Genomic DNA, 25,801 nt, shown 5'->3' with positions numbered 1-25,801 from the left:
AAACGCTACACAATGAATAGATGCACCGATAGTGTTGTATTCACAGATATGCACCAAGCACCTCACAATTTTTAACATGCCCCGAAAGCGTATGGCCAGGTTGAGCACAGTACACTACTATGTCTTAGGTTGGCTTGCTGTTGAAGTGCTCCTCCAAAGTATTCCAGAGCTGTATGCTCCACACTGAACTCTTCTAATAGCCCTGGCATCTGGCTGTTCGAACTCAGAAAACAGCTGCTCCACTTCCATTCTCAACCATGGTGGCAACTTTTGTCCCTTTGCTTCACAGATATTATGAAGGACATGGGATATTTTTCGCATGGTGATCCAATCTTGTAAATAAACAATGCCACGGTACCTCCAATCTTCCAAAAGCATGTTCAACTCTCATTCTGCACCTGCTGAGCTGACAGCTGACTCTTTCCTTGGTGCTGTTGAGGCGAGTGTTATGCATTTTCTTTGATCACCCCATACTGATGTCAGCGGAGCATCCCCCATAATCCAATAATGATCGCATAGTGCTAGAAAAACAGCTCTCTCTCACTCTGTGGCATGTGCTCTAGGGCCAAAATAGGAACTTATGTCCCATATATTGTCTCACCACAGTTCTGGAACCCCACTGCTGCAAATCTATCTGCATACTGCCAAGAGTCACAGTGCTGCACAGCAGGAAACGATTAATGGCTCTGCATACTTGCATAACAGTGGCCCCACAGGAGATTTTCTAACTCCAAAACGATTTCCTACCGACAGGCAGTAATCTGACAATGCAGCTTCTCATAGCATGATCCCCAGGTTACTTCTCTACTGTCAGGGTAGCTCTCCTGGCGACCCCGCACTGGGGGCTAGGATAAGCTTGGCACACAGACTCAAGAATGTGGCCTTGCACATCCAAAAGTTCAGTAGCTTCTGATCATCCTCCCAAGCTCGCAGCACAATGTGATCCCACAAGTCGCTGCTTGTTTCTTGGGACCGGCAGTGGCAGTCTGCCATCTATAACTACTCCAAGAATGCCACCAATCTTAAACTGGTTCTCAATATGTCCCTCAGCACAGTGTCTTCCAGGAAATGCTCATGTGCTCTACTGATCTGGTTCCTCTTACAGCTCTGCAAATACTGAAGGATCATGCAACTTGCACTAGCTACAGTTATAACGTTAGTGTGAGCTGTGACGGCGCCATGCATCTTTCAGAGATGGCAGACAACAAGGAGTTCCGAATGGGTTTGTGGATTTTTTTTTTCCTTAAAGCTCAAAAGTTATGGGATATGAGGTGGAAACTGTTACATGTTGGGAAGCTGACCCCTGGCTTTCAGGCACCCCAGGTGATTCATTTGTGGCCCCCACCAGGGACTGATGGTGAGTTGTACAACAGGATACTTACTCCTGGTGCACTGAACTATACATCGACACACACGTTCCTGGTGAGCATGTGCAGGGTTGATGCAAGGAGACTAGGATGCATGGAAGCTAGGAGACTAGGATGCTTTACGCCCTTTTTCATCAAATAACTTACGTGTATGTTAAACTTAGAGCAGGAAAGCAATCCCGCTGATTTCAGTGGGTGGTAAAGGTAAGAGATGTCCGAGTCAGAACTACAACAATGGCTAACCGTCGCAGGGAGCCATAGCCTGTAATACCTCTAAGGCTGGTATAGGGGGCTCTGTCTGTGAGGTGGAGTGTTTTCCATATAAGGGCATGTAAATTAATAATCTTCCCCTGCTCGCTCCACCATTGCAGTGAAAGATCAGCCAATGGGCTGACTTGTGCTCAGGCCTGCTACTCCACCCACTGCAGCAAAAACCAACCTATGGGGTGATAAGTTCACAGGCAATAAAACAGGCAGGCAGCCCCTCTCTCACTGGGGATTTGCATCGAGTGAACGCCTGGCCTGATCACCCCGACGCCTTGCACCCCCCGCTCTCGAGTCTTACTGAGCGTACTCCGAGTTGGTCGACCTGAGTGGAGATAGTTTATGAGCGTGTGACCGGTACTTGTGTTCCTGCTGTCTCCAGAACTGGTATAACCCCCCCTCCCCCGCCATCATCTCTATCCTAATTGATTTTTTAGTTGTCCTTATTGCTTGTCAAGTGACAGTGGCTAAAAAGTTACTAAGTTAGTTTATAAATAGTTGTGGTTTAGGTTTTTTACTGTTTCCTTGTATAAAGTTGTGTAAATAATCAGCCCTATGGACAATACCAGTGTTAATTCAACTGTTCCTAACCCCTGGGCAGTTATTGGGAATTACTGTGATTTAGAAAAGCCTCAGGGAATTGTTTTGTGTTGTCTGGCAATCTGTTTAATTTTTGTTCTGATGATTGTCTGGCGTCATCAAAATAAAATCAGTTTGTGCTTTTTAAAACCCCCCAGTTGTGGTCTCATCCTTTCCAGCATCCCTTCGAACCTCGTGTATTACGGGGACTGACAAGAGACAGAGGCTAAAATTAATTTCCCACAATGAATCCCTTTAGCCAGCCAATGTCCCTTTGCCATTACTACAAAAGGCAACCATAAGGCATGTGTACATATGAAACAATTATAAATCCCCAAGCCTACTATTGTTACATGACTTGACTGAAGACATTTCATATTACAACAGAAATGAGATGCTAGTACACATTTCTAGAAAGAGCATTAGAAATTATTACAGGAAATAGGCATCCACCTTAAAACAGTCAGAGCAGAAAACCATCAACCTCACCAAATTATTTTAAAATGATTTCACATGGTTAGAATTACTATACACATTTTGGTGTGATCATTAAAAATATGGTAGAAAGGTGTCTAAGCAGAAGCATTTCATTAGTCGACTCAGTACTTACAATGGACTGTCACATGGCTGTGTTTCTACAGAGGAACCTGGTGTTTTACCTTCACTGTAATGAGAAAAAGTACCACATTATAAGATACCTAAGAAACCTAACAATACAGAATTGATACATAATTCCTATCTTGTCAGCTAGTGAATTTTAACTCTCTCTTTTAGCCTGAATGACAATATATTACCACAAATCACATCTTTCCTTCTGCTAGAAGGGTAGGTGTGAACTCAAGTAGTATGACAAAGACCTTCTACATCATTGCAAGCACCACAGGCTAATCAACATATTCAGGCGTTGGGTCTGAGTAAATGAAGAGGTCACAGCTACAAGTGGCAAAACAGCAAGAAAAAATATGCAAACCAGTGGAAGAGTGGGAAGGAAGGAGGGGGAAGAGAGCAGAGAAAGACAGAGTCTGATTCAGAAAAAAACAAACAAAAAACAAAAAGCCACCAAGCAAAAGTGCAGCCCTGGGTGGAGATACTTTCCTGTATCAGAGCCAAAGAAAGCACACTTCAACACTTGCCTGCTGTAGTTTACACACTAAGCTGAAAGGCAGTCTTATATCAACAAGAATTCATGGCATTTGGACTCCTAAATCTGATATTACTATGGATAACAATAATGGTTGAGATCTTCAAAAGCCAATTAAGGACCTCAGCCAAACGGCTCCCATTAGCTTTAGCTGGAGTTCTGCAGTTAAAGCTATAATCATCAAGTTGGCTTTAAAAAAGGTCAACCAATGCTCCTCATTAAAATCTGCGCTCACTCCAGACTAGGAAAACACAATTTCATTGTCATATGCCAAGCCTCAAGGAAATCTATTACTCAGACTTTTTGAAAATGAGATTCATCTTCCTGATAGCTTAGTTATGACTCTTGTGATCAGTACTGGTTAGCCACTCTCAGTTTCCAGTTGGTTTTGGCAGTGCTTTGCACAGTAATTTTTAGTAACCATGGAAAACCTTCATGTGGAAATCACTTACAGCAAATTCATACTATACATCATGATGTTGCATCTAAAACTAAGCTATTTGTATAAAAAAGTAAAAAAACCTTTTTGTTTGCTGAAAGAGGGGGACAGTGATCACGAACAGTCAACATGGATTCACCAAGGGCAAGTCAAGCCTGACCAACCTGATTGCCTTCTATGACGAGGTTAACTGGTGCTGTGAACATGGGGAAGTCAGTGAATGTGATATACCTTGGCTTTAACAAATCTATTGATACGTTCTCCCACATAACTCTTGCCAGCAAGTTAAGGAAGTAGGGATTAGATAAATGGACTGAAAGGTGGATAGAAAGCTGGCTGGATTGTCGGGCTCAGATGGCAGTGACTTGATGTCTGGTTGGTGACAGGTATCAAGTGGAGTGCCCCAAGAATCGATACTAGGGCTGGTTTTGTTCAACATCTTTATTAATGACCTGGATGAGGGGATGGATTGCACCCTCAGCAAGTCTGTGTATGACACTAAGTTAGGGGGAGAGGATGGAGGATAGGGAAAGGGTCCAGAGTGACCTAGACAAATTGGAGGTTTGGGCCAAAAGAAATCTGATGAGGTTCAACAAGGACAAGTGCAGAGTCCTGAACTTGGGACAGAAGAATCCCAAGCATTGTTACAGGCTGGGGACCAACTGCCTAAGCAGCAGTTCAGCAGAAAAGGACCTGGGGATTACAGTGGATGAGAAGCTGGATATGAGTCAACAGTGTGCCCCTGTAGCCAAGAAGGCAAACGGCATATTGGGGTACATTAGGAACAGCATTTCCAGCAGATCTACAGAAGTGATTATTCCCCTTTATTCTGCACTGGCGAGGCCACATCTGGAGTAGTGTGTCCAATTCTAGGCTCCCCATTACAGAAAGGATGTGGACGTACAGGAGAGGACCCAGCTGAGGGAAACAAAAATTATTAGGGGGCTGGAGCACATGACCTACAAGGAGAGGCTGAGGGATTTGGGTTTGTTTAGTTTGTAGAAGAGAAGAGTGAGGGGGGATTTGATAACAGCCTTTAACTACCTGAAGGGAGGTGCCAAAGAGGATGGAGAGAGGCTGTTCTCAGTGGTGACAGATGGCAGAATGAGGAGCAATGGTCTCAAGTTGCAGTAGGGGAGGTCTAGGTCAGATATTAGGAAAAACTATTTCTCTAGGAGGGTGGTGAAGCACTGGAATGGGTGGTAGAATCTCCATTGGGCAGGGGGCTGGACTGGATTACTTCCTGAGGTCTCTTCGAGCCCTAGAATTCTATGAGTCTATGATTTTTTTTAATGGGACGTTCGTTACCCCAGAAGAGGTTATGTTTTGTTTGTCATTTGGCCAGTAGGCTAAGCAACAGATGCAATATAGGTATGTGTGGAGGAGACCCATCTTAGGGAAAGAAACTGAGGCATGGCATCTATCATGCCACACTCAGCCAGTCAGGAGACACTATGGGGCAACAGCTCCCCACAACACTCCTAGGTTATGTCTACACTAGCTCGGTAGTTCAAGCTAGGTAGGCAAATGAGGGCAACTGGAGTTGCAAATGAAGCCTGGGATTTAAATATCCTGGGCTTCATTTGCATCTTCCCAGGCGCTGCCATTTTTATATCCCCCTTAGTCCGAACTCCGTGCCCGCGGCTACATGCGGCACGGAGTTAGGCAGTTAGAATTAGGATCTCTACTTCAAACTATCGGTACTCCTCGTGAAATGAGGTGTACCGGTAGTTCGACTTAGAGATCCTAATTCAAACTACCTAACTCCGTGCCACGTGTAGCCACGGGCACGGAGTTCGGACTAAGAGGGATTTAAAAATGGCAGTGCCCAGTAAGATGCAAATGAAGCCCAGGATATTTAAATCCCAGGCTTCATTTGCAACTCCGGTTGCCCTCATTTGCCTACCTAGCTCGAACTACCTAGCTAGTGTAGACATACCCCTACTGCCTTCTTTCTTAGCAAGCATGTTGCACACTATTGGTGCTATAACAAATAACGATGCAAAAACAAATGGATTTGTTGCAGAAATGCAAAAACAAATGGATTTGCTGAGCATGCAGTTTAATCCTAGATCAGTGTTTGTCAAAGTGGGCCTGAGGCCCACTTTGAGAAATCTGCTAATGGACCACTCCGGTTTGTTTATCTGTAGCCACAGAGCCTCGCGGCCTGAGGGCCACTTTGAGAAACACTGTCCTAGATGGAAATTGCAATATGTGACACTGCTTGTTTGAGTAAATAGATTTAATAGTCCAATTGCCCAGGACTAATAAACACAAATACACCTAACATTTTGTAACGAAACTTCGATTTTACATACCAGTTAGAAACAGTTTGTAATAACTATACCTCACTTCACTTGTAACTTCTGCTTTAGGCTGTGCTTTTTCTTTTTCTGTAGCTGCCTCTGGGCTTTTGGGTACAGGAGAAAAAGCAGGGATTGAAACTTGCAAGATGCTGGTGTGAATCTGTAGTGAATTCTAAAAAAGAAAGGACACATTGTTACAGCGGCCAAAATGACACAAACACTGAATGAAGAAAGAATCAAATAGGTCAGTGACAAAATAAAAGTCTGGGCACCTGGTATGATTTATTTTCTTTTTTACTATAAACATATTTTAGTGCTTATAAAGATGGGCCAATGTTGTTGATATACAGAGAAAGTATAATAGGATGGATAAAAGCTGCATAAGCCGCTTGACGCTGCCTGCTCAATGTATCTCTCCCATGAGGAAGCCAGAGCCGAGGGACCCTGAGCCAGGAGAGGACTCGACAGCCATAGAGGCTTGCAGCCAGGAGCTGTTTTGTAACCCTTGAAGAGCCGAGCCACTGGCAGCCCTCTGAAACCGCGGATGACACAACTGGTAAGGGGTTGGGAAAGCACTCAAGCGCAGGAGTTGCTGGGTTGTGAAGTGATGAACCACGGAACACTGGGACAGGACCCAGGATGTCTCAGGCCTCCCCACAAACCTCTGCAGCAGAGGAGGAAGAGGTGCTGCTTCCAGAATGCCCTGCTCCCAAAGGAGCTGCAAGTGCCTTGCATGTGACCATGCTAACATACTGGCAGCTGACAGTGTGGACACCTAACAGCATTTTCGCTGTGGACTCCATGAGCGGCGCTCTAACTGCCAGCGCTTTACATATTCCTGTGTAGACATGGCCTAAAATTTAAAGATAAAAACACTACCTGGAAAAGTCCTATGGAACTGAATAGAAAACTGTAACTTTCCAATAGGCCTTTTGAAATATCATTTAGAATTAGATAGAAAATTATATGCTAGTTCTTCCATTCAACGTTCAAAAAATCCTGTACAAAATTATTTTCCGGTACATTTTACATGGATTTTTAAAAAGTAATTTCTCTACATCCTATTTAATATCTACATAATGTTAATTGTTTAATTCACTTTATGCACTTGTGTAAATCCATCCCTGGAAACCCTTAAGTAGATGATTAATGTATACATATGCTTAAGTCCCATTAAATGTAATTTCAATGGGCAGTGACCATGTGTTTAAGTGATTTGCTGAACTGAGGCCCAGAGAGGCACACTATATATAAACTAATAAAAGATGAGAGAAAATTGTACATTTAGTTTTTATTATCTCAGATATTAGCAAACACAAGAAACGGTTTAAATACATGATGTATAACAGGAGAGCACCAGGTCAGCTAAATAGATCCCCATTATTTTACAATGCAAGACATGTTTGTGAAGAAAACTACTGGTAGAAAGCAGCGGGGTTTCTCCACCATCCTCACCTGCTGTCTCTTGTCTTACACTTAAAATCCCAAACCCTTTGGGACAGGGATTTGGGCTGGCTTTGTATAGCCTTTAGTGGACTGGGATACCAGAATAGGACTAGGGCTTCTAGATGCTACAGTAACACATTTCGACCATTGTTCTCAATTTCTTTAAGCATCAAGAAAACAATGTATGAATATATAAATTCAACCCACGGGCTTTGTCTACACTGCAGGGTTTTTGGGCAAGAAGCTTTTTGAGGAAGAGATCTTCTGCAAAAACGTCTTGAAAAGCGCATCACAAAAGCAATGTGCTTTTGCGCAAGAAAGCATCCACACTGTATGGGCGCTCTTGTGCAAGAAAGTTCTGATTGCCATTAGCAGAATGGCCATCAGAGCACCTGTGCTTTTTCTGATAGGCTCTTTTTGCGCAAGAAATCCCTGCAGAGCGTCCACAGCTGCCTTTTTGTGCAAGAGCTGTAGCGCAAAAAGGAGTTATTCCTCATGGGGAGAGGAGTAACTCTACCAGCAAAAGCCCTCTGTTCTGTCGATTTACTGTTTTTTGGGGTTTTTTTTGTGTGCAAACATACTTGAGGTGTGGACACTCCACCAGTTTTTGTGAAAAAATATTTGTAGTGTCGACACAGCGATGGAGTAAGACATCCTATTCCAAGTTGCTCAGAGCCTTTCAGAAGGCAGAAGCACCAGACTTGGAAATACACTCAATAAAAACTAGGGTCTTCACCCCATAATACTTACACAAATAAGTAACTTTTCACATGAGTGGTCTCACAGATGTCAACAAGGTTACTTACACTTATGTTACTTGCATGTGTGTCTGATAAGATGTTCTCAACCATTTAAAATGTGCTAATATAAGCAAGTTAAGAAATGAATACTAGAACAATTATTCAAATTTAAGCACAAGCCAAGACAACTTGCATGTTCTAAGACCGGTTCTTTAAAAAAAAGTGGATTGGAGTACTGAGAGGAAAGAAGTATAAACAGATACCCAGGAAGAGAAAGACTGAAGAGTACCAAAGATAAGAACATCAGAAAGGCCACATGGGGGTCAGACAAAGGTCTATCTAGCCCAGTATCTTGTCTTCCAACAGTGGCCAATGCCTCAGAGGGAAGGACTAAAACAGGTCATCGTCAAGTGATCCATCCCCTGTCATTCATTCCTAGATTCTGGCAAACAGAGCCTAGGGACTAGGGATGTAATAGTGTAGCAATTAACTAAGTGATAAGCAAAAGCTTATCGGTTAATGCTACAGACTACATGCATTCCCCTCTCCCCTCCCCTCCCCGCCCCCTTGCCAGTTAATTTTTTTGCAGGTTGCCAGCAGCCCAGCTCAGTCCTGTCTTGCGCAGGGTCTAGGACCTGCTCCTGCAGCAGTTGTGCATTTAAAGTGAGGCAGCAGTGCGGAGTGGCAGGGGGCTCCTCGGGAGTGGGGCCAGGGAGCACTGGCTGCCCACCCCAACCCCAGGGACTATAGAATAGTTGAGTAACTGATAAAAATTCATGAGGTTAATCGATTATTCAAATAACTAATATTTAACATCCCTACTAGGGACACCATCCCAGCCCATCCTGGCTAATTTATCTAGTTCTTTTTTTTTTTTAAATCCTGTTGTATCTTTGACCTTTACGTCATCCTGTGGCAAAGAATTCCAAAGACTATGTTGTGTGAAGAAATGCTTCCTTTTAAAATGGAGCAATTCAGAGAAGAATTCATCATGTTATCTCAGGGTAAGATAATACCTGGCACTATATATAACCGTCCTGATACGGTGCTCTTTCTTAGTGCCCAATCCTGCACTTCCTGTTCACCTGGATTGCCAGCTGAAGAAATGCAGGGCCTTGCCCTAGGTTTAAAGGGGCACCATCATCAACTTAAAATAATCTCACTTCTCTGAAATTTTTTGAACCACTTGTTACTAGGTACCCTGTGGGGAAGGACGGAAAAGGGAGAAGCCAGGAAAGGAGACAGCACGTTTCAGTTTGCTTAGTTCATTTTCAGTGGTTTTCTCTGTATAATTAATTAGTTCCTCATTTTGCATGAGTGCTTTGAGAGGAGAGAGAAACATTTTAAATTTAGGAAAACACGCTTGCAAAATCAAAAGCATGTTAGCATGGGGCAGATCAGAAAATACTTGCAACTCATTTTTGGAAATGGACAAGACTCCAAGTTTTCACTACATGCATCTGACGAAGTGGGTCTTTGCCCACGAAAGCTTATGCTCCTACACTTCAGTTAGTCTATAAGATGCCACAGGACTCCTCGCCGCTTTTGCAGATTCAGACTACCACGGCTACCCCTCTGATACTGGACAAGTTTTCACAGAATACTTGAACTGGGAGAGAGCTAGAGTGGACATCAAGTCCAGTCCCCTGCCCTCATAGCAGGACCAAGCACCATTTAGACCATCCCCAACTGTGTTCCTTAAAATATATACTGCAGTATATTTAAACTGATTTTGAATAGTTTCAGTTTATTTCAGATAACTGAAAATAAGCTTTTAAATAAGATTTTATATGACATCGTCCTAGAAACTTCTTATATTTGACATTAAAATAATTTCTGGACATTTTAATTCAAATGAATTTGTGTGTGTGTTTACAAATTTGGGGTTGGTGGCTTTCACATAAATTCTATACACACAAGGACTTTCTAAACCAAATGAGGAAGTTTTACTCAAACTTTCTAACATGCGAGAACATTTAATGAAGCAGGGAGCTGGTTTCTGTAATACAACTACAGCATGACTAACATTATCAAGTAGTGATACTCATAGAAAATATAGAAAAATACCTCTTCAGGAACACTGGTATTAAATACTTCATGGCTCGGAGACCCGATTACTGGAACAGGAGATGGGCTTTTCTCTTGATCAATTAAACTCTGCATGTCCAATAAAACCGCTGAAACAGATCCTGGATTTAAAAATTCTTCACATTCGCCTTCTTTGCCTAATGGAAGAGAGATACAAATGGACTGGCTTTAGTTTAGTATATCTGAGAATTGTTCTCCTGGAGGATAAAGCCAGTACTTTTATTTATGGGCTCAATAGAACAACAGGGTAGGGATGACAGAGACAGGAGGAGACACGGTGTAAGGTTGGGATGGCTGGCTTCTTCTTTAACCACTTCCTGACTGGCACTGTGATTTCCCAACAGAGTTTAAAGTAAAACTCCAACAATTAAAAAAACATTATCTGTGGTTAACAGCAGGAGCTCCAATTCCAGCCACAACACCGGACATTAGTATGGATACCCGATAGGCAGCTGTAGGATTGTTTTTTGTTGCAGTGCCCATACAACAAAAGGCAAATGAAGTTTCACACTGTGAGGCAGATCTTTAACCATTGTAATTCAGTATAACTACACTGACTTTAATGGTGTTATGACAGCTTCCATCTGATGATCTGGCCCTATGAATCCCTATCTGGAATTTGGACAATGTTAGGCAGAAACCCTGCACAATGATAAGCCAACTGGTGTTTTTTGTTTCATTTAATGTTGTTTTTAATCCAAGAGGGTTGCATTTTATGAAAGCCATTGTTTTAAAAATGTTTGGCTTTCCAAAAATGTATGGCTAGTGAACTCCTGAAAGATTTTTTATGGGTTACTTGAGGTTCTTGTGGAACCAGAAAGCATAGCCCTTATTTAAAATGCACTGGGGGAGATGTTTTGCTGTGACACGACGAGGCTGGACACAGAACATTGAGGCTAGTGGAAAGGGGCAAATGGGGGCTTGGTGTCCTTCCAATTCTGGGCTACTGTGGAGGCCACTGTGGTCCCTGGAGTAAGCTAGCCCTGAAGGGCTGCCTGTTTCTAGGTGCTTATGTTAGCAGCGCTGCCTGGAATTCCCACAGTGCTTCCTGGTTGCCTGTGCTTTTCCTGTGCCTGTCCTCTCTCATATATATCCAAAGCAGGGCTTATAGTGGGGCTCACATGAGGCCGTGTAAAAGCCAGCTCATGCAAAGCCTGAGCTGGGGAAAACTTTTCCTTAGCTGGGTCCAATTGTCTAATGACTCATTTACACAACTGTGACAGCAGCAAAGGGCACAGTAGACAGGAGCATCCTGCTCACACAATTATACTTAATTACAATAGCAGAAACCTACTCCCTGCACATGAGCATTTCAGTGGGTTCCTTTTCAACATGTTGAACATTCTTTGAGCTCATTAATGTATCAAACCCCAAAACACTGCACAGAGATGTTTCTTTCCCATCATTATTGAACCAAAAGGGATCAGATATATTCGCCTCCAATGTAAGATGAAGAATCAAAATTGGTCTCTGCTGTGCAATTTGAGTCATCCGTAGGGAAAATGGTGAATAATGCTCAGAGCAGTAAATAACTGGAAAAAGAACAGTCAAAATCAATTACTGTGCTAGCTTTTTAATAAGAAAAAAAATCTGACAATTTGTACTGTGCCACAAATCAATGGGGCTTCATTTTGCCAATTCCCTGCCATGTTAGACTTTATATATTCAGCTTTCACTGATAGCACTGCCATTGTTTAACTGGTTCAGTAATGTTGAAAGGTATAGATTTCTACACTTCAGATCAATACCTAAAATACCACATGACTGAAAATGACAAGAAAAAGCAATGAGGCAGTCGCAACCCTGTGTTTCTAGCACCTAAAATTAATTATGAAAGTAAAATTTCAACCTTCCTGCCCCTTTTTCTCTAGCTGAAAAAAAAATGTGAACTGTGAAGCTTACAAGAGGAAAAACAGACTTTTATCATTTCCTGTGGCATGTAGATTGTCACAAATGAACACACTGAACCTTGGTTTTAAAATCACCATCTCTCTCTCCATACTAAATAGGTTGCTCTGTCCTACCAACCTTTGATCTTTTCATGCAAGTGCTCAAACTTCCTGACGTAGGTATACAGAGTTTGCATAGAGGGATGTGCAAGCTAGGGGTCTAATGACACCACCATGAGGAGCTGAGTACACTCAGCTCCAGGAAAGATCATGCTCATGCATCCTGATCCAAAGCTCCCTGAAATCAATGGAGTGGGCCTTGACCACTTTCAAAATTCTTGGCGTGCCTCCCCACCCCCGAAAAAAATTATTGCCCACCCCGTGCGACATTGATTTGGCTCGTCTACAGACTTTGATCACAGTTTTGATCACAGACTGTCCCAGACCACAGTTTCAGAGATTCCCTTGATCCAGTCCTGACTCTATGGCTGGCTTCAACCCTTGGTGCCCATTCTTGGCCACAGCTCCAAACTACTATGCCTCACCTGCCTAGAACCCAGAGTCTGACATACTGTCCTTAACTTTATTGGCCATTTAGTGCTTCCCTTATCAATTTTCTACAATTCCTAACTTCTGATTTGTATTCATTATTATAAACTTCCTCTTTCGTCCATTTGCTTTATATAGAATTATTTTCTATAGCTGCCTTCACTTCCCTTTTAAACCAGGTATTTTTTTTTAAACCAACATGGCCGCCTTCTGCAATTGTGGCTTTTTGTGCATCTAATATAGTGCCTCAAATGACTCAAAAATTATCATTCATATTTTTCTGACTAATCTGTTACTCTCAGCTGATCTGGCTCATAATTGTTTTCACCTTTGTGAAACTGGGCCTATTAAAACCGTATGTGTATCAATCACTGGTCTGGACTTTACTCTGCACATGATAAATACGATTAAAATCATCACTTGTGTCTAACACGTAGAAAGTGATGAACTTCTTCCCCCCTCTGTTTGCTGTCCAGACCACACAGAGGAACTGTCAGGGACTGAAAAACTTGAACCCTCCACTGACGAGTTAGCTAATCTGCCCTCTGTCCACCGTCAACCTTCACTCCTTGAGAGTCTTAGAGGGGCCTTCTAAGTCCCAACCTCCAGCAATCTCAGAAATCTCCAATTTTTGTAAGCCTTAGGACAGGGATGGGCAATAATTTTTGACGGGGGCCACTCCAAGATTTTGGAAAGTGGTTGAGGGCCGCACTCTTCCAGGATATTAATGGGGGAATTTTGAGGTCTGGGGTGCAAGTTGGTTGCAGAAGGGAGCTTGGAGTAAGGGACTGGGGTGCAGAAGGGAGAATGGGGTCTGGGAGGAAGTTTGGGTGAAGAAGGTACTTGTGACCCAGGTCAGGGGACTGGGAGGCAGGATTTTGGGATGTGACCTAGGGTAGGAGGGGATTGTGATCTCGGGCAGGAAATTGGGGTGCTAGATCTGGGAGGGGGTATGGGTGCAGGAGAGGGCAGAGAGTTTAGGAATGTGGAGGGAAGGCAGAGGATTGTGTGGGGAGGAGCTGGGGTGCCAGAGGCAGGCTCTGGCTGGGAGACACTGACCAGCAGAAACCTGAGGCAGACAGTCTACTGCACACTGCTCCATATGGCTCTGCTCCAGGCATGAGAGGTAGCGGGAGGGGGTCGAGGAGGAAGGGAGAAGGCTTCCTACATAGCCCCTGCTCCAAGCAAAAATTCTCAGCTCCTATTGGCCAATGGGAGCTGAGAGATTTTGTTGGGGGGGCAGGAAAATCATAAGAAGTTTCCCTTCTCCCTCTCCAGCCATCCAGAATGGAGAACGGCTGACTCTTTAACGCGTGAGCTGTTCTCAGCCTAAGGGTTCCGGCTGCCTGCTGGCAGCCTCTTGCCCACTCCTGCCTTAGGATCAAGGGTCACCTACAGTGTCAATTCACATCTGTCCTTCCCACCACCTTTAGCAAGCCAAACAGCCAAGTCAGTTCTCAGTCTTGTGGAGGTCTGGCCCTGCAATCCTTCCAAAGGTTCATAGTGACAAAGCAAAATGCAGGACAATGTAGCACTTTAAAGACTAACAAGATGGTTTATTAGATGTGAGCTTTCGTGGGCCAGACCCACTTCCTCAGATCAAATAGTGGAAGAAAGTAGTCACAACCATATATACCAAAGGATACAATTTAAAAAAATGAACAAATATGAAAAGGACAAATCACATTGCAGAACAGAAGGGGGATGCGGGGGGGTGGGAAGGGGGAGGAAGGAAGGTAAGTGTCTGTGAATTGCTGATATTAAAGGTAGGGAGAGTGGGATGTTTGTGAGTTAATGGTATTACAGGTGATAATTGGGGAAACTGTCTTGGTAATGGGTGAGACCAAGACAGTTTCCCCAATTATCACCTGTAATACCATTAACTCACAAACATCCCACTCTCCCTACCTTTAATATCAGCAATTCACAGACACTTACCTTCCTTCCTCCCCCTTCCCACCCCCCCGCATCCCGCTTCTGTTCTGCAATGTGATTTGTCCTTTTCATATTTGTTCATTTTTTTAAATTGTATCCTTTGGTATATATGGTTGTGACTACTTTCTTCCACTATTTGATCTGAGGAAGTGGGTCTGGCCCACGAAAGCTCATCATCTAATAAACCATCTTGTTAGTCTTTAAAGTGCTACATTGTCCTGCATTTTGCTTCAACTACCCCAGACTAACACGGCTACATTTCTATCACTATAGTGACAAAGGTAATTCAGTAGGGCACGTCACTATGCTTCTTCCATAAGGCTTGCAATCTGCATTCCCTCAAACTTTCCTGAAAACATGTTAGGCAGCCTTCAAGTTGGTAAAATGCCAATCTCTATTTTAATAGTTACTGGCCAAGCCTAAATCCTTTAGGAATACATGTGCAGAGAGCCTGCGGGAGACACAACATGTGACTGTGTAATTAAAGACTGCATAATAACACACATGCACCAGGAGGTTAAATTAAAATTGTATAGATACTCTTCACCCTCTAGCATTGTCTAACTTTTTGAGTATTTGATTAGAAAACCTGACTAACCCTTTTGAGGCACAGAATTTTACCATTTGAGCTATGGGACTGAGGACATTATCTGGCAGTAGAGAAGTCTGAGATAACAGAGGTGAGAAGACCATAGGTACCATGTAGTGGCTCTAATGGGGAGCCTGGCCCAGCCTGGTTCCTTCTCCCTTCCTATCCCACAAAAGAGGTTGGAGGGGGGCTCTTGTTCTAAGTCATGTCCTCCACAGAGAGGGTATGATCCCGAGGCCACATGCTGGCTCCAGAGGATGGGATGAAGACAGACTGAGCCCAAACTTGGTTTTCTCCTGCCCGTTACCTAGTGCTGGGGGAGGGGGAGCGAGAAGGGGTCTCAAAATTCTACTGTACTGAGACTCCCTTCAGACAAAAAAGTGAGGGGGGACTGAAGCCCGAGCCCACCTGAGCACTACCACCCCAAGTAGCCCCAGCTAAGTGCTTCTGCCCCAGGCAGGGGGCTCTAATCTGAGCCCGACTCCCAGGGCTAAAATCCCTCAGGCTTCAGATTCAACCCCAGGTCAAGGCCGGCCCTAGCGACCCCAATAAAATGAGGCCATGACCACTTTTGGGGATCTGACCCCCCGTTTGAGAACCGCTTGCCTATTGCGACTGTTGCTCCGGCAGCCTGCAAACATTCCAAGTGCAGCGTGTGACGGAGGCTGCTGCGGCCGTAGTGGGAACTCAGTTCCCCAGAACGTTCATATCCAGCTATTATTTTGGCTGGCTGCCAATTTTCCCCCAGGATGCATGCAAAAGAGAATGGCTGTTTTAAACCTCTATGGGATTTTGTGGGACAAAGTAAAGGAACTTCTCTAGCCCAAGGACTTTCCCCTTTCTGAATTTCAAAGGCCTGTAGCAATCAAGGGAAGTGACAGAGCCTTTAAAAGTGGGGTGGGGAGTCATTTTAAAAATGGAAAGTATTGGGGAATCTAAATTTTAAAAGTCACTACCTGATCTCTATATAATCATCAAGGCTAGTTCCTTCAGGTGTTAATTGATGCAACTGCATTGTCTGCAATAAAACTATGAGAATTTATACCATTTGTGGAATTGGCACTTAATATACTCTCACGTGGAAAGATAACAAGTCCAAGAGTTAAATATCTAATGGTACCACAGTAGGTGTGCAGTTGAAATGTCAGCAAAATGGAAAATCTTGGCATTTGTGCTGTACCTTTTTTACCCTGAGCCATTACCACATCTTGCACTTTCTTATACCGATTCAGGGATTGTCGCAGCTCTTCTATCTTCCTATCCTAAAATAAAGAAAGGATCCATCATGAAGAGTCAAAAATATGAAATAAAAGCCTAAATAAATTAAAACTGTTTAACTGATTTAAGGAAACTAAAGGTGATAAAAACTCAACACTTGAATAGTGTAGGAAATTCAAACTTGGATCTATATTCGGTGAAAGCTGGTTTCTGTAATAAGGACATAACCAAAATGCAGAGGATTCAAATATACCCAAACTTTAAGGTGGATCTCAAATTTTGCAGGTTCCCCACCTCCAAAAGAAAAGGAAATCACATATCTTCTGCCCTTTTTATTAAAGAAAAGGATATTCAAACTACAAATTCACCAGAGACATCTGGAAAATTTACACAAACACACAAAAAACAATATGTTCATGTGCGAATAGTGAGCATCCACATTTTACAACTGCTACCTACTTTATTGAATGTTCCTTTTCAAATCTGGCCCATAACTACTCTTGAAACTTATATGTAGATCTTTACATTTTCTGGCACTTTATGAGATCTGTCTTGAGCCACAAACCTTACTCATGGAAGGAGTTCCACTGAATTCAATGGCACTACTTGTGTGAGTAAGGATTACTTGCATGGCCAACTTTTGCATATAAGTGCCTATTTATTGTCCCATTAGAAGCATTTGCAACACACCTATTGTCTTAATTGAGAACAGAATTGGACCCTTATTGATTAATCTTCAAAATGAACTGTAACAATTTACATGATGCACATGTGCTGATTGCACTACAGGTGTAACTTCATATAACTTAATCAATGATTGTTTGGCTACCTTTTCTTCATTCGCTGCCATTAGAGACTCCACGGCCCTCTTCATTTTCTGTACCTCTATATCTAAAAATACAAAGTACACGTAAGATTAAATAAATAAGTGGAACAAAACTTCCTGACAATTTCTGAAGCTATGTTTACAAGAAACAAACAAAATGCAAACCACTACAATTATTTTGATCTGAAATGGAAAGCAAGAAAAAGATTCAGAACATTCTCTCTGTTGAAGCAACTTTCAATAACTAAATGACAGAATTTAGCAAATATTCATATCCTAAACAATTCTAAGAAAACTGCTAAAACAATGAATGATGCCTTTTCTGTGCTATTTCTATTCTTTATATAATGGAATAATGATAAATAAGAGCTCCAAAATAAAAACATTACAACCAGAGTACAATACAACAGTCCATTATGGTAAAAGCCAAACATTCCACAGGCCATATCATCAACCCAGCTATACAAAGCAATGGAATTAAGCAATGGATTGTGGACATGGTAAGAAAAGCATTGTGTCATGAGACTTAGTCATAACCCAGAATGGATGTAGATATGAGAACAGCATGATGGAATGGCATATCTTATTCACTGTGATGAGCAATCATGCTAGAATGTGTGCTGTAGTTTAGATTTGGAAAACAATCCTTAAAACAGAGATGAGTACAAATTGTGCTTCATCTATAATCCTCACTTACAAAATATGTAAATGCCATTGTTTACTTTGGCAATCAAAGAGGATTTTTTAATTTGGTGTTTTTAAGAGGTAGTGATGTTATTTTCTTCTATTAGAAATCTACCTATTTTGAATGAGTAAATGAAGCTTCAAAATTAATAATGTTACACATGTAAAAAAGTGATCAAAAGCTTGAGCAAACAAAAATTCTGCTTTGTAACATCACAGATTAGTGTTTTAAGCTGCTACTGGTTATCACACACCAACAAAGATAACCAAGATTTACTGACAAGAGAGTGAAAAAATGTGGCCACAGCAAAACAGAAGACCAAATGAAGATATACAAACTACATCATCTGTGAAAGACCAGCTCACCACATAAATATAGCTGTTTAAAGTTAGATATACAAATTCTCTGCATCTCCACTGCTTTCCATCAAGTTATGCCAGCAGTGGAAAATTTGGCCTAGTGCATTGTGACTGCACTTGACACAGAGGGACACTTTATGTATATGTGCCTTTATGAAGAAAAATCTATTCATTCAACCACCTGTAAAAGTACTTCTTAGTAGGATCAATTTAATTTCTTACAGGCCTTTCTATAACAAGTCTTATTTAGCAGGCCCGTAAAGCACCCAGAAATGAGCAGGCTCCCTTCTGACAGGCTGCTTCAGGAAACCACACCAAAGATTGTGTTTACTGGATTTCAATAAAAAGATTCATACTAAAAGATTAAAATGTCTCAATGTCTAATAATGTAACCGAGGGTTATAGATGAGGCAACCTAGCAGCTTTTGTTAAAGCAGTTTTTTAAAAAAAAACCACATGCAGAAAGCTATTTTGGACAGAACTTCTGAAGTATAAATGCTTGCGGAAAGACACCAAGAAACCTTACTTTTGTCTTTGAGCTTCTTTTTACAATTTTCATCTGTGCAGGAAAACCCAGTGGATTTGAAATTAGCATACAGGTTATTGACATTAAACACAATTATTCTTATACTGCTGTTACTGTTGGAGTTATCAGTGAATCATTCCTCACGCTCAGATAACAAGAGTAAAACAAACAACATTTACAATTTAAGGATTCAGTTTTACAAATTTGCACATAAAGGCGTCCCTACTCACCTGCTGAAGCTAAAGAGAATTACCACATACAGGCAGTCCCCGGGTTACATACAAGATAGGGACTGTAGGTTTGTTCTTAAGTTGAACCTGTATGTAAGTCGGAACCGGCATCCAGATTCAGCCGCTGCTGAAACTAACAAGCGGCTGACTTCAGGAAGCCCAAGGCAGAGTTGCTCTGCCCCGGGCTTCCTGGAATCAGCCGCTGATCAGTTTCAACAGGCTGAATCTGGACGCCAGTTCTTACATACAGGTTCAACTTAAGAACCCCAGGCGTCCCCAAGTCAGCTGCTGCTGAAACTGATCAGCGGCTGATTCCAGGAAGCCCGGGGCAGAGCAACTCTGCCTCGGGCTTCCTGTAGTCAGCGCTGGTCAGTTTCAGCAGCGGCTGACTTGGGGACGCCTGGGGCAGAGCAGCTTGGGTGCTGCTGGGTTGGTCCAGTAGCGCCGCTCCTCGGCGCTACTGGACCAACCCAGCAGCACCCAAGCTGCTCTGCCCCAGGCATCCTGATCCAGCCGCTGCTGAAACTGACCAGCAGCGGCTGAATCAGGACGCCTGGGGCAAAGCAGCTGGGGTGCTGCCGGGTTGGTCCAGTAGCGCCCAGAGCGGCGCTACGGGACCAACCGGCAGCGCCCCAGTTGCTGTACCACAGGCGTCCGGAGCAAAGCCGCGGAGCACAGGGGCAGCGGGACAGCCCAGACGCGCCGCGGCGGTCCTGCTGCCCGCGCACTCCGCGGCTTTGCTCCCCGTCTCCCTGGTCTGCTGGTCTCCAGCAGACCAGGGAGACGGGGAGCAAAGCGGAGCAAAGCTGCGGAGCATGCGGGCAGCGGGACAGCTGCGGCGCGTCTGGGCTGTCCGCTGCCCATGTGCTTCGCGGCTTTGCTCCCCGTCTCCCTGGTCTGCTGGAGACCAGCAGACCAGGGAGACGGGGAGCAAAGCCTCTGAGGACGCCGGCAGAGGGACAGCCACAGTGCGTCTGGGCTGTCCACTGCCCGTGTGCTCCCTGTCTCCCTGGTCTGGGGAGACATGGAGCAAAGCCCCAGAGCACACGGGCAGCGGACAGCCCAGACGCGCCGCGGCTGTCCCGCTGCCGGCGTCCTCAGAGGCTTTGCTTCCAGGACCAGGAAGACGGGCAGCAAACCCCGTTCGTAACTGCGGATCCGACATAAGTCGGATCCGCGTAACTCGGGGACTGCCTGTATACTCAAACATAAGCCTGTTCGTTTATAAGCTGATCCCCCAAACTTAGAGGGGAAAAAAATGGTAAAAAGTCACTGAGCCATTTAGAAGCTGACTCCAGAGTACAGTGGTCTAGGACCTTATAAATGGGCCAATGACCTTTTACCACTTTTTTCTCTTAAGTTTTGGGTGTCGGGTCACAGACTGCTGCAGCTCTGCTTTGTAAATGTAAGAGCTACCAGGGTCCCCAGTTTTGCCTTTTAAATGTAGTAAGAGCCTGTAGGTTCTTAATACATTTAAAAAGCAGAGCTGCAGTGTCTGGGACCTGGCATGAGCTGGGACTGCTGTGTCCCAACTTGCGCCGAGTCCCCTGCTGCCACTCTGCCTTTTTAGAACCTGTTCATAAGCCAACCCCTGCTCTTCAGAATGGGATTCTTTTTCCAAAAAAAATCAGCTTATGAACGAGTAGATGTGGTACTTTCTAAGGGCTTTGGCACGAGAGTTAATAATATTGGGCCTTATACAAGGCCTCATATACTTGTCTCATATAGTATTTTCCCCCAACAGAATACTCTTGCTGTACCATGTATCACTGTAGACATGAAATATATTACACTTATACTAGCAACTAACAGCGGATGACAGAATATAATTGTTCAAATAAGCATAAGTCTGTGAACATGGCAGTTAATCTGGAAATATTGCAATTACATTTACTGCAAAAAATGCATTAACATTTTCTGAACACAACAGAACCTTAGTTCATTCACAGTAACACCCAGGACTCCGTGTTGAAAATTACAGCTCAAAACCACAAGTTAATAGGCCTGCGGAAGCTGAGGATGCTCCACAGTCAGCACCCTCCAGGAAAAAGCTCAATATAAGTAATAAATACAATAAAAACTAACATTAGTAAATTAGTAAGCGTACAAACCAAAACTGCAAGGATAATGTATACATTGTATTTTATTCATTTATCTTTGCAAAGGAAGACTAGTTTATTTACAGTGCAATAATACACTGTAGCCAGACAGAACCCTCCCCCCCTCCCCATCTCATCCATCTTATTTGCCTCTCTGAGGTTCCTGAGGCATACAGGACAGAGAAGGAGCAATAAAATCAGCATAGTCTATGCTGGCTCATCTGATCCTGAGAAGCTGAAAACATAGATATGAGGAGAGAACGATTAAGGCAATAAGCTGGCCTCGAGGCTGCGAGAAGTGCCCGGCTGGCACCCATGTTGATACGAACACACAGCCGTCCCTGGGAGAGGAATCCCACACTGAGAAAAGAATCTCCAGTACTTCCAATTTAATCCTCTCAACTCTCTCTTACAAGTGTAAATTAAGTTCACAACTCCCTTGTAAGAACTGGTCTCACAAAAGGCAGACCAGCACTATTTGGCATCACAGATAAGAAAGAGAAATATGTGACCCCATGGGTATAAAGATGGGTACAGCAGCACACTCACTTTTGAGTGTCATTCTACCCTCTACCTGCTGGTCGGATTAGGTGTTTGACCTCCCGAGGTTTTATGGGGACGCCCACCTCGTATTTTCGTCTTTCCTAGGAATTGAGGGACTGGCCCTGGCCTGATACGCTGGAGTTGAGAGGCACAGAAGGGGGTAAAAATTGTACCTGGATGTGGTCCTCTGTCTTAAATGTACACAGACTAAGAGCTCTTTAAAGGGTAAGCTGTTACTTGGTACTATTATTTCTGTTTTTCCTATCTTTATCTTCTTTGTAACCATTTTTAGGATCTATATTTTGCTAGCAGTTAAGAAATAGAACAATAGCCATTGCAACCATATGATTTATAAGCTTCCTCAATAAACCTGTAACTGTTTAAGCTTTAATCTGACTCCTTCAGTTGCTGTAACAGAACCAGGCACAATGTAAAAGAACTTCAGCTGGTCTTAAGGGACAGATATAGGGAGAGCTTGGGCGTTTGGATTTGTGTCACACCCAGGTGGCAGATCCGTTGGGGCACTTCTCAGCCTCCCCCAGGCTGCCCGCTGCGAAGGAATCACAGATTCTAGCAGCTAAAATCTGAAGTGTAATAAGCTCTCCCTGCAAACTTATTGGGGTGCTCGTCAACCTCCTCTCCAGGTTGCCCGCTGCAAGGGACCCCGGTCTCAGCAGTTGAAGTCTCGGGTGTATAGCACACACACACACACCCCACTCACTGCCCTGACCGTTGGTTGACATACACTAGGCTAGTAAATGCCACAAAACACTATTTTACAAAAATAATGGAATCTTAGCGATCTGAAGACTGGCTACAGAATGTGTAAATTGCTAAGAGGTGAAGTGGGGGCTGGTCAGAAAATGCCAATTGTTTTTTTGTGGCAAATTTTGAAGGAAAAAAAAATCCTTTTAAAACCCCCATAACATTTAACAGAAATGTTAAATCCACTTAACAGAAAGCCTCCTTCATTCTTACCTTTGTCACTTATTTCAATTCCTTCTCCTTTCATCTTGCAAACCAATTTTTCTTGTAACCGCCTTACTTCTGCTTCTTTCTGTTCCAATTTCTCTTTCAAAGATGCCAGTTCATCCTGTATAGAGCCACAATCATTTATCCATAAGAAGAACAAGGTTTCCGTTTTAAAGAGGCTTTTAAAATATTTTTTACCATTTAAGTTAGAGATGGTACCCAATGGAAATGTCACCCCTAAAAAGCCCCCAGGGGGAAGAGCCTCATCTGATGCAAGCTGTTATGGGCCCACTGGAATAACAACACCAACTGAGAAGCTGTCCCCAGAACTTTGAACATGAACTTCGCAGCAAAGCCAATCTCTCTGTAGCAGAACAGACCCTTCCCCAAGGTCCAAACAGCCCCAAACTTTGTAATAGTTTGGATTCAGACCAAGTTTTCCATGCAAGTCCCATCACCAATTTAAATGTATTATGACTTTTTTTGTCTGAATTAAAATTAGCATTGGGGAAAAGAGGTATTTCTTTTCAGCATGCATAAACAGCAAAATTAAAGAGGATGAGGCTAAATGCTTCACAGCGCTTTCTATGTTTGAAGTGCCGAAAACAAAACACAGTTGCATATTAATTGAATCATGCTCTATTTTGGGTCTAGTATTTTATCAGGTAGTAGCTAAACACATGGGTTGTGTTTGCTTACTGCCTGTGCTTGATGGCTCGTAGATGTTGCTTTATTTCTCTTTAAATTCAGTGTTGTCTCAAAACAGGCCATGAACAGTTTTGTCAATACACACAACTTACTATGAAAGTAAATCAACTATAATGTAATAAAAGCAAAACACTCTGAAAAGCAATTCAGACAAAATGAACAAAAGTAAGCTGCAGGCAGTTTTAGCAGTGAAACTCTCAATAAGGAAACCAAACCAAACCTTGTAGACTAGATATTCCATCTAAGCTCTCTTTCCATTTCGACAGTCTAGGATTGGGTCACTGCAGCTACACAGATTAGTTCACCTACAACTTATACCTTAGATGGATTTACTACTGCAATTCCTCAGCAAATATTTGGTTTTTAAAACCAAAATCAAAGAGCGTGGGTAGGATATGGATCCCATTTCACTGGAACAATCAAAGCTCATATGGTGATTGGGGTTAGATAAATACTTTTGAACTCTAGGTCCATACACAATGACCCAGCATTAAGTTTTGTTTCTGCACTCTGAGCCAAATTCTGTTCACCTTATTAACATATCCCTTTGACCTCAATGGGACGCCTCCTGGGAGTAGCTGGAATAGGATTTTACCCCTTGTTGAAGCTCATTATGGAATTATAAAATGGCATTTGTTTAACTTCCTTTTTAAAAACAAAAACACAAAATTTCCTTTGCAAATTCTAACTGTTCTATTATATCCTACAGACTAATGAGTCAAAATGTAACATTTAGATTCAGACAAATTCCTCAGACATTCCAAACTGGTACTGATTTCAATGCAAGGTTTAGTTGCACAGGGCATGCATGTCTAGGCCCCTACATTCTTCCACAAATGTCTCTATCTTAGAATCTTTAAGACTTTTTAAACTAAGAATTGAGATTTAAATTGGAGTTACTTTCAGTTTCTGAAGTAAGGTACTTTTCTCAGTGAACTCAACATCTGGTCTGTTACTTAATGTTCATAATATACTGTATAGAGAAGGTGATGTATTACAGCAATTGTTTTCTTGATTAAAATACATTAACAAGTCTTTGGTAAGAAATTAGAGTGCATGAGTGTGTGTATGTGCAAGAGGGCGTGTACGTGTGCCCTTCTCTAAGCAGCTCAATAAGAGCATTTTCTGAATAATGAATGCAAACTGGAGAAGTGAAAATTATCCTTTTGAAGAGGGATCATTTACATTTAAAGTAAAGGAGTGGGTAACACACTCAAGACTTGTGCACTATGGAAAACCCTGTAAACATCTATTTATGCCCTAAAAACAATTTGTAAGGAGGAACATCTCACTTCATAAGGTTTAGTTTCTACTAGCAAGAGCACACTGCAGGTCAAAAGAAAGTAATCAAAGAACACAGACAGCATGACAGCAAGATGCAACACGGACCACAAAGCAGTTGTGCAGAAAACAGGCCCAATATTACCCACAATCTACTACACCTTTAGTATCTGGCATTTTTGCTCCATCCGCTGCTTTTCATACTGCATCTGACCCACTTTGATTTTCATGCTAGAAAGTTTGGCCATTAAAGACTGGTAACAGAGACAGAGGAGTGAGAGAAAACTAACGATAGAAAAGAAACAGGCTAGATAGCTAACAGAATTCATAAGGGAGTTAGATACTTAGAGAAATGGCATTATAGAATTGCACAGGTGTCTCTCTTCAGGGAAAACATGGATAATTTATAGCACATGTAAAAGAAAATAATGCTAAGTTTTCATCCTACCCTTGTCCATACCTCTCTCATTACAATCTTTGTTCCCTGATCCAAAAGCATATGGATAGCTAAATAGAACTTAAACATAAAAATTGCTGCTACAAGCTAGAAGTAGGGTTGCCAGGTGTCCGGTATTGAACCAGACAGTTGTGTATTTTCACCACCTGTCTGGTAAATAAAATTCAGAAGATACCGGACACCTAAAATGTCCAGTACTTTCTGATTTTTTCCCAGCCAGGAGGCGAAAATCCCAGGCTGTCCAGCTCAATACGGAGGCACCCTGACAACCTTAGTGCTTACTGGGTTCTGCAGGGGAGCTGTCCGGCCCTGCGCAGGGAGGCAAGATGGTGGGTGGCTGCCAGCAGCCTGTTAGGGCCAAAAAGCCTCACCAGGCATTTCTTAAAGGTGCCACGCTCTTTTTCTTCTTTTTGGGCGCTTAACAACTCTTGGGGACCTTTTTTTGGGGGGAGGGGGAGGGAGGTTGGTATTTTTTCTGAAACCATCTGGCAACCTTAGTTAGAAGTTTTCAGCTAATGCAATGGTTCCTCTCAGAAATAGAGCTGTATCAGACGCCCTGATCTGA

The 25,801-nt window shown here is 42.9% G+C and overlaps 1 protein-coding gene across 24 annotated transcripts in view; it reads right to left on the bottom strand.

The window, feature by feature from the left end:
* The window catches only part of PPFIBP1 (PPFIB scaffold protein 1), a 163,218-nt gene that overhangs the window by 25,511 nt on the left and 111,906 nt on the right, over window positions 1–25,801 (bottom strand). For 16 of the 24 annotated variants that reach the window (XM_075899106.2, XM_075899057.2, XM_075899163.2 and 13 more), the window contains 8 exons: window positions 24,941–25,033; window positions 22,797–22,911; window positions 18,947–18,979; window positions 17,380–17,441; window positions 16,513–16,594; window positions 10,350–10,507; window positions 6,138–6,268; window positions 2,821–2,874 (listed from right to left, as the gene is read on the bottom strand). In XM_075899106.2, coding sequence (XP_075755221.2) covers window positions 2,821–2,874; window positions 6,138–6,268; window positions 10,350–10,507; window positions 16,513–16,594; window positions 17,380–17,441; window positions 18,947–18,979; window positions 22,797–22,911; window positions 24,941–25,033 — 728 coding nt within the window. The remainder of the gene's footprint in view (window positions 1–2,820; window positions 2,875–6,137; window positions 6,269–10,349; window positions 10,508–16,512; window positions 16,595–17,379; window positions 17,442–18,946; window positions 18,980–22,796; window positions 22,912–24,940; window positions 25,034–25,801) is intronic. The other 8 variants (XM_075899153.2, XM_075899193.2, XM_075899220.2 and 5 more) reach the window with 3 other exon arrangements.

The sequence above is a fragment of the Pelodiscus sinensis genome, chromosome 1, assembly GCF_052426305.1.
Source record: "Pelodiscus sinensis isolate ZL-2025 chromosome 1, ASM5242630v1, whole genome shotgun sequence".
Classification (NCBI taxonomy): domain Eukaryota; kingdom Metazoa; phylum Chordata; order Testudines; family Trionychidae; genus Pelodiscus; species Pelodiscus sinensis.
This window is presented reverse-complemented; position numbering and strand designations above follow the sequence as displayed.